Source organism: Gymnogyps californianus, chromosome 1, assembly GCF_018139145.2.
Source record: "Gymnogyps californianus isolate 813 chromosome 1, ASM1813914v2, whole genome shotgun sequence".
In the NCBI taxonomy this organism is placed as follows: Eukaryota; Metazoa; Chordata; class Aves; order Accipitriformes; family Cathartidae; genus Gymnogyps; species Gymnogyps californianus.
In genome coordinates, this window is record NC_059471.1 from 116,963,988 (window position 1) to 116,972,923 (window position 8,936).

The 8,936-nt window shown below is 44.2% G+C and overlaps 1 protein-coding gene across 1 annotated transcript in view; it reads right to left on the reverse strand.

Moving 5' to 3' along the window:
- Positions 1–8,700, reverse strand: part of PTGFRN (prostaglandin F2 receptor inhibitor) — a gene marked incomplete at its 5' end in the record, with an annotated part of 39,411 nt that extends 30,711 nt beyond the window's left edge. The window contains 3 exons of the mRNA XM_050913914.1: positions 3,206–3,589; positions 7,037–7,456; positions 8,319–8,700. Coding sequence (XP_050769871.1) covers positions 3,206–3,589; positions 7,037–7,456; positions 8,319–8,700 — 1,186 coding nt within the window. The remainder of the gene's footprint in view (positions 1–3,205; positions 3,590–7,036; positions 7,457–8,318) is intronic.
- Between the last annotated feature and the right edge of the window lie 236 nt (positions 8,701–8,936).

Below are 8,936 nucleotides of genomic sequence, written 5' to 3' on the forward strand. Positions count from 1 at the left end.
CAGGTACGGGTACTACAAGAGACTATATAAGCATGCAGTGCACCTGTGCACGCATGAACATGCGTGCATGCATGCACATGCACACAAGTGGGGGAAGGAGGGAACACTCACAAGTTGAATGTGCAATTTGAATGGCTGAATGAGGACAGGAAACGAAGACATTCATCACTTGCGCACTTCCAGCACACATTACAAGCATACTTGGCAACGGCCACGGCTCAACTGCTCTGTACAATGCTAAAATGCAAAATTTAAAGTCATTGTCGCTGGGATTTAACCTTGTGACACAGCTATTTATTTCTGAAAACCAGGCTTCAGAGTGGCCTCTCTATATGCTGGCCCTCATTCAGTGCTTTTATGTTGGAGGAGCTCTGCCTTTGTAACTGGACAGTACCACCAGTTTCTGATGACAAGAGGCTCTGAACTGGTACAATGAGAGGGTTTAGGCCCAGATACTTGCATCCAGTCAAAGCTGGGAACAAACACCAAGTACTACAGCTCTGCCAGTTCTCCCCCATCTCACATCTAGGTTCATTCATGCTTCCAACACAACTAATACTTTGTGAATTTTAGCAGGTGCAGATACCTTACCTACAGCATCCTGCAACACCATCCTGAGTTTCACTGCTTCTGAATTGAAGCTATTGTCTCTCCAAGATTAAACTAGGAGACAGGATGGGTAGGCTGACATATCTAGACCTACCCCTAAAACGACAGGCCTTTTAGAAGTTTTGCTGGTGTTTCATTTTTAGTATTTCTCCCAAGTAACTTTACTTCTAAAGATATTTGCATAAAGAGAGATCTCCAAAGCTTAAGAGTTCAGCTGGGATAATGCAAAGCAAAAGCTTTACAATTTGCAGCAAGCATATGAGACAGTGGATCTCCAAAACAGATTTGTCTTGGGAAAGGGGTGTAGGGAAAGATACTGTCAGCCAGCTCTTGTAGGCCAGGTAGATCAGATAAGCCTGCTGAATCTCTTACCTACAGCTTCTGCTCCTCATTCAGTCAACAAGTCTTAAATGAACAACTGTTAAATACAGCTGCTTCTAACCAGCCCCTTGCAAAAAAACATGGACATTGACAGCATTAGAGCTGTAAGAAGGGAAAACCACCGAGAATAACTGGGGGATAAAGGAAGGAGAGAATAAAGAGATATATTGGGTTTGCATGGCAAGGTTTTGGTAGCGGGGGGCTACAGGGGTGGCTTCTGTGAGAAGATGCCAGAAGCTTCCCCCATGTCCGATAGAGCCAATGCCAGCTGGCTCCAAGACAGACCCACCACTGGCCAAGGCTGAGCCCATCAGCAATGGTGGTAGTGCCTCTGGGATAACACATTTAAGAAGGGGAAAAGTTACTGCGCAGCAGCAACTGCAGCCGGAGAGAGGAGTGAGAATATGTGAGAGAAACAACTCTGCAGACACCAAGGTCAGGGAAGAAGGAGGGGGAGGAGGTGCTCCAGGCGCCGGAGCAGAGATTCCCCTGCAGCCCGTGGTGAAGACCATGGTGAGGCAGGCTGTCCCCTGGCAGCCCATGGAGGTCCACGGTGGAGCAGATATCCACCTGCAGCCCGTGGAGGACCCCATGCCAGAGCAGGTGGATGAGCCCAAAGGAGGCTGTGACCCTGTGGGAAGCCCATGCTGGAGAAGGCTCCTGGCAGGACCTGTGGACTCGTGGAGAGAGGAGCCCGCGCTGGAGCAGGTTTGCTGGCAGGACTTGTGACCCTGTGGAAGGGACCCACACTGGAGCAGTTTGTGAAGAACTGCAGCCCGTGGGAAGGACTCACACTGGAGAGGCTCATGGAGGACTGTCTCCCATGGGAGGGACCCCACACTGGAGCAGGGGACGAGTGTGAGGAGTCCTCCCCCCGAGGAGGAAGGAGCAGCAGAAATAACCTGTGATGAACTGACCGCAACCCCCATTCCCCGTCCCCCTGCACTGCTCAGCAGGAGGAGGTAAGAGAAAAATCGGGAGTAAAGTTAAGCCTGGGAAGAAGGGAGGAGTGGGGGGAAGGTGTTTTATAAGATTTGGTTTTATTTCTCATTATCCTACTCCGATTTGACTGGTAACAAATTAAATTATTTTTTTTTCCCCAAGTAAAGTCTGTTTTGCCCTTGACAGTAATTGCTGAGTGACCTCCCTGTCCTTATCTCAACCCATGAGCCTTTTGTTATATTTTCTCTCCCCTGTCCAGCTGAGCAGGGGGAGTGATAGAGCAGCTTTGGTGGGCACCTGGCATCCAGCCAGGGTCAACCCACCACAAGAGATCATCGAGTTTCTGTTTAAGTAGATTTTTTTCCCCCCACTGGTGAATTAAAAGAACTTGCTGCAGCAATGCTGAAGTAACATATGGAAGCCATAACTTCAAGTGCACAAATAGTCCTTTGCTTGTCCAAAAGGCTAAAAATCCACTCATCTCTAGGACTGAATGATGAAAAATGCACCAGACTGAGTGGGATGTTAAATACCGCAGGAAAATCTGTTTTAGTGGCCACTATGCTAATCAACACTGCTAGCATTAAATTAGCCACAAGCCAGGTCTCTCTCAGTCACACTACTCAACAGCTATGTGACATGGTCTCATAAAATGGACTTGTGTGTTGAGGGAGGAGAATAAAGCAGTATAAAGTCATGTTCCATTCTAAATCCATCAGTATGATGTGGTGTGTCTCTAGTGATTAAAACAACAAAACAAAAACCCAACAACTCTGAAAGCTATTAAGAGTTCATTATGAAGTTTCCATTATAAATAATTTTTATGTTATATGACTCAAAAATCAGGGGAAGCATCTGATATCACTGTGTTCAGAGCTCAGAGAGAATGCCTGTTGCTGGATCAGAGCCCTGCTAATGGTACAAGGCAGGTGAAAGGGGACATATGACAACAGGGGCAGCTTCAGCCCCTGGAAAACAAGGCAGGTTTTAAGTTTTATTTCCCAATTGCAGACTGTTCCATGATACCAGGAAGTGGAGTGCATGGGTGGGACATGCGGTAAGAGATCCTAAAACCCTATAATGTACAAACCCAAAACCCCATAGGATAGATCAGGGGGGTTTTTATGTGAGAGAGATACCCTACATATAGATGATAGATGCAAACGAGAGAGAAACTTGCACAGAAGAGATTCTGCAAGGTCCTCTCCCTTTTCTGATGGGACCAAGGAATGAGTGGTACATTACCCATGAAGTCTGAAAGCAAATCACTCACCTGATGCTGTCACCATCACACTGACTGGTGCAGATGTCCTCTCCACCACCCTATGCCAGCTCCCATTGTGCAGTGGTACCCAGACAGCTGCTTGGCAGAAGTAGTAGCCAGAGTCTTCCACATCCACATCACGCACCAACAGGCGATAGGAGTTCCTATCTACATGGCTCAGACTGATGAGAGTTGAATCACTGACAACAGAATCACGGTCCATGCTCAGCAAAACTTGAGCATCTGACAAGGTATCATCAGGTGACGCAGAAAAATACCACATCACCTCTGCTTGGAAAATACCACTCCGGTCTGTTGTGATGTTGCACGTAAGATCCAGAGAGTCTCTTTCAGTCACAGACACATTGCTTCTTGAGATGACCACATCTAGAGCTTAGAAATGAAGAGACAAAAATTCAAGCAAAAACCTCCTATTTAAAAAAAAAAAAAAAAAAAAAAAAAAAAAAAAGAGTCCACTAAGTTATCCAGGACTTCACATTCTATTACAGAAGCTTCTGAAGTAGCTCAGTAGCCCTACCTTCAAATGCCTGTTGAATATTGAGCTGCATGATCTATTATAAGGGAAGTACACATTATCAGTCAAGCAAGGGATGCATGATGAGGGCAGGGGGGAGGAAGGGAGGGAGAACAGGGTTTTTATAACTCAACAGCAACTGGTCCATGAAGGCTTTGTCCCAGTCACAGACCGCACGTCACCTTCACACAGCAGGAAAACATGTACAGGATTTTCCATTCTCACAGAAGGATCAAGGTGTTTTGGGACTGTCTCGTACAACAGAAAGTGTCCACTGAAATCACTAGGAACTACATTAGAACTCAACTTGGTTTCTGCTGAAATGGTTTTGAGCTCCTCTAACAGAACAGATTTAGATGAGAAGCAGCCACAGCCACATGTTGGAGTCCTGACTGACCTAAGGTGCGTTGCAGAAACATGAAATGGAAGCAAACAGAAGGCAGCAATAACTCCTTATACTGCTGACTCCCCCACTTACTGCTCTGACCAACACACACTGGAGACTTTAAAGCAATGCCAATAGCCACTTAAAAAAACACATTTAACAAACTCCTCCACTAGCCAGTGAATACTTTTAATATACATAGCACATACGGTCATAGCCAGCATTCAAACGGGACCTTCTGCATTCTGTAGGTTACCAGGCTGGCCACAGCTTTGTTAAAAGAAAGCCATGGGATCAAAGTGTCAAGACCAGGAATAGAAAAGCTGGCCTTAGTTACTGGTGAGAGGTGAACCAGGAGTGCTGTGTGTGTTATTTGTAAACCTCAGTGCAAATCATTCACCAAGTCACCTGGCCACCACATGTCTTCACTTGCTCATTCCCTCATTCTACATTGCCTAAAGATTAGATTTGGATCTCAGTGCAGCACCGTTCTTAAAGTCTCAACTGAGGCCAGTAGACAGGGCTGCTACAGCAGTGGTTCTTCTCAGCAGATCTACAACCAAGACCATGAGCAAGAATACAGATTCCTGCCTTAGGCAGCTATGTCTCTGGTGTAGATTAGTGACTTCTGTGTAAAACTATACATAACAGGTACCCATCTGTAAAAGCTTTCTAGGATTATTATCAGGAATGAGACACAACACAGAAAGGCCAGAGCCAAACTGAGCAGCCACAACTATTGCCAATAAAACCAAGCAATACTCATCTCACCACTCACCACCTGATACCACAGAGCAGTCAAACTGAACAGAGAGTAACAAGCCACACCCAAGTCGTAAAGCAAAGCCCACTGTCTGATGAGTATCTCATTGGGACTTCCCTCACTGTCTTATCATGGGATTGGAATCAGTAGGAAAGCTTAGTTAATTTAACAGACTAATACCAGAATACAAAATAAGACTCATCTTCAAGGTTAAGAGCAGCATTTCTCCAAGGAACACTTCTGTCTTCATGAAATAGTGATGGGCATTCAGAATTTGGCAGTATATGCATACAGAGGGACTCTAAGAGAGTTTACCCATATGTATATTCTCAATGCTCCTTTTTTGGTTACAGACATGTCTGAAGGCCTCACTTAGGGTAATATACCTGTTGTGCAAGGCACTGTTAAAAAAAAGACATACGAGAACAAAGTCGGGCCCAAAGATGTCATGATTTTAGGAGATGAAAGTGATGGGCAAGTAGATAGAAGAGCAACAACAGAAAAAACCCACACACAGTTACACAAGTAACCTGTGCATGACTTTTTTCATTAGGTATGTTAATTCATCTTTCGTTGTTGTTTGGAGGTTTTTTTAAATTTTGTTTCTATAAATTCAACCCCACAGTTTACAGCAGGTGAAAATGATGGAAGTGCAACAACCAGGCATGCCATTTACAACTCCAGTTCATTTTAGCATCTAAGTGCAGAGGTTTCGGATGTCAGCGCAAGATGCTCTTCCAGTCCTACTACAGGATGTGTGGGTAAAAAATTTCCACAACTTTTTGCTGGAGAATAACCTATCCCATTTACCATAACTTTAAAAAAAGCCTTCATGCCTCTGACAAAGTGCCAGTGCTGCCAATGACTGAGGTAAAAATGAAGGCAAAAAAAACCTAAACAAAAAAAACACAAACAAACAAAACTGCACACCCAAATCACAATAAAAAACTGCACTACTACTGGTTGTGGCCATCCTCACCCAGTTTTCAGCCACTGATTAAACCCCACCTACTTAAACCAAACTCTCCAAAAGTGCAACAAAATAGAGAATTACAGCTCTTAATTAAAGCAAGCCCTGCCTCAGCAGAGAGCACCTGCAACCTTTACTATGTAACAAACACCCTGAAGAAGAGAAGGCAGATTGATCCTGTCAAATTTCACGGGCTAAGTACCACCAGGATACTAGAACTACATCCGAATGAGCTAGCCAAAAAAACCAGCAGTTCTAGATTCTCCCTATAGTGATTAAAGGATTACAAAAATGAAAAAGATACCCTCACTGTCTGAACAATTCTAAAATAGCGTCATTATCTCACACTTCTGAGCGACCATCATTGCTTGTTTTTCCACCTATTGAGTGACAAGATGCGTCACTGCCCACTTTCCCTCCTCCAACTAGCAGTGATAATGCTAATGCAATTAAGTGCTTAGTGCATCTACTCCTGAAACCTATATGGGCAGGGATATCTGGATATCCTCAGCAAAGCACTATATGTATTTTTGTCTCCCTAGTCAAGCATGCAATGATGTGTTTAACAGAACCATTACTGTCCTAGACCCCTGCCAACACGGTGGAGCAATCAGACCAGTGATCTAGTGTCAGTGATAAAAATCACTAGATAATTTGTACTGTTAAATTATCACTGCCTTCCTCCTTTCTCTTGATCTTTCTATGCTATTGTAATAAACAACATACAGAAAAGCTTCACATCTGTCACTGAATCACAAGCCACTTTTACAGGGGAAGCGCAGCTGTCTAGTGCTATGGGACAACCTTATGTTAATGAGAGCAGAGGGAAGGTTTGGTGTGCTCAGGGGTTAAATACAATGTTTATTTAAGAAATATAAAAGTCAGAAGCAATCTGAAGTGAACTAAGGATGAGATAAAATCTAGGTCTAGGCATCTAAGAGGTACCAGTCAACCCTTCCATGCCATCACCCCCCTTCTCCCCAAAATAAAAGCTAGGAAAATTAGGCCAGGCATTTTCTATCAACTCAGATGTAAACAGGCCAGCTATCCAAACAGCACTCTAGGTTCTCCTGGAATGTATCCTCACTTAGTTCAGCTTACCCAATTTCTGCTCTCAAAGTATCCCAGTCTGGGCGCAGCACTGCTGTAGCTACGAGCTGTGACTCCAGCCCATCAGTAACACTCACCAGTCCGTTGGATTGCCACACTTGCTATCTCCACACTCTTCTCCTGAATCTTCTGCCATGACCTATCTGCCCCTCTCACCCACTCGCTCACAAGACACCTGTAGGCACCCTCATCCACCGACGAGGCCTGGGATACAGATAACTGATACGTGTCATTCGCTCCTGTGTCCAAGCGGGTATCTCCATTACGGTAGCGCTCTTCATAGCCAGGACCCGGCTGGAATTTGCCCTCATGAGTCAAAGATAGGATGTCCCGCCAAGTCGATCCACTTTTGATCTGCCAAGTCACATGCAGGTGAGTGTGCTCCGTTGAGGTTGTAATTGCTGAGCAGCGCAACTTGAAGGAGTCACCCTCAGACAGCCTGAGAGACATTGAGGAACGTGCTTTTGAACCACTCACCAATAAGCCATCGGAAATCACTATTAAAAAAAAAAAAAAGACCAAAAGACACAAGCATCATAAAATGGAAGCAAGAAGAGAACACCCACACTGACCTGTTCAGATATGAGGCAGAAAAACTACCATAGAGCAACACCTGGCCAATCATTCCTTCTTCCACACATAAATATATGCCAGGAACAAGGAAATTCAGCTGAAAATCCATTAAAGGAAGTGCTCCACTTTAAACAAACCAAGACAAGCATTCAAATTCATTTATCCTTCCCTTCGCTTTAGTTTCTCATCCAAACATCATCATTCTGACTATTCCCATCCAGAACCATCTTGCTTTTCATGGGAGTGAAAGATAAGACACTTGAAAAAAAATAGTCTCCCAAGTTATTACTGAGGAACTCTAAATGAGAGAGCAAAGCTAGGGCATGACTGCAGTATCAACATGCTAAAGGGGAAAAGGAAGATTACCTCCTTCATATAGAAAGATCCCTAAATGACACTATAAACAAGAGAGAGGACAGGCTGTGTTTTTTACCTGAAGTTAGCCTCTCTACCCAGAGGCTTAGCGACATTAAATATTTGCAGACACCTTCAGTAAACCCACTGCTTAGTTTTCCCATTTTTATTTACATATTTACTATACAGAAAAAGGAAAGTGGTGTTTATAGTAAACAGCCTCTCTTCGCTTCTTCACCTCACTTGCCTTTGTTATCATACTTCCCAATTTTCGACTTTGGCTTTAGGAGAATTAAACCGGAACAGGAAGAAGGGGAAAAAAAAAAAAAAAATCACAATGCTCATAAGCAACAGAAATTCAGCATTCTTCAGGGCACATCTATAATCAATATCAAAAACAAATTTAGAGCACACCTAACTCGTCAGAAATACCTTTCACTTGGACCTCTGCATCATAATTTCCCTGAACGGTGGCATCAGTGCTGGGCGTGGAGCATTTGTATCTCCCTTGGTCAGTTGGCTGGATGTTTCTAATCAGAAGTTCCACAGCATCGTTGCTGCTCCGTCTCAGTTTGATATCCCCGTGGCCCACACGTTTTTGGTACTCCTCAGAGGTGAATGTAGAATCCCAGGTACTCACTATCCGCACAAAGTCAGTCTCCCGGGAGAACTCCCAGTCAAAGTTCTGTTCACTGGGTCCATCGTAGTCACTAACGCTGCAATGGATCACCACCTCCGTGCCCGCAACTCGAATAAGAGGACCTTTGGGCACCCTCACAACACGCCCTCTGCAGAAAGCTAGGCAGGAGAATAGAGAGAGAACACACAGTTAACAAAGGAATTACCAGGATAGACTTCGACCAAAAAAAAATATGAAATAGAATAAGGTTGGGCATGCCACTCTGCAGAAAGCTAGAACTAGTAAGAGCAGTATTTCCCATTAAGATTTAATCTCACTGGAGCAGGAGCCCCTAAACACACCATTTTTAGTGTGGGCAATCTTTGTTTCATTGCTTATTTACTAACACCTTAGGTAACGAAACACTGAGG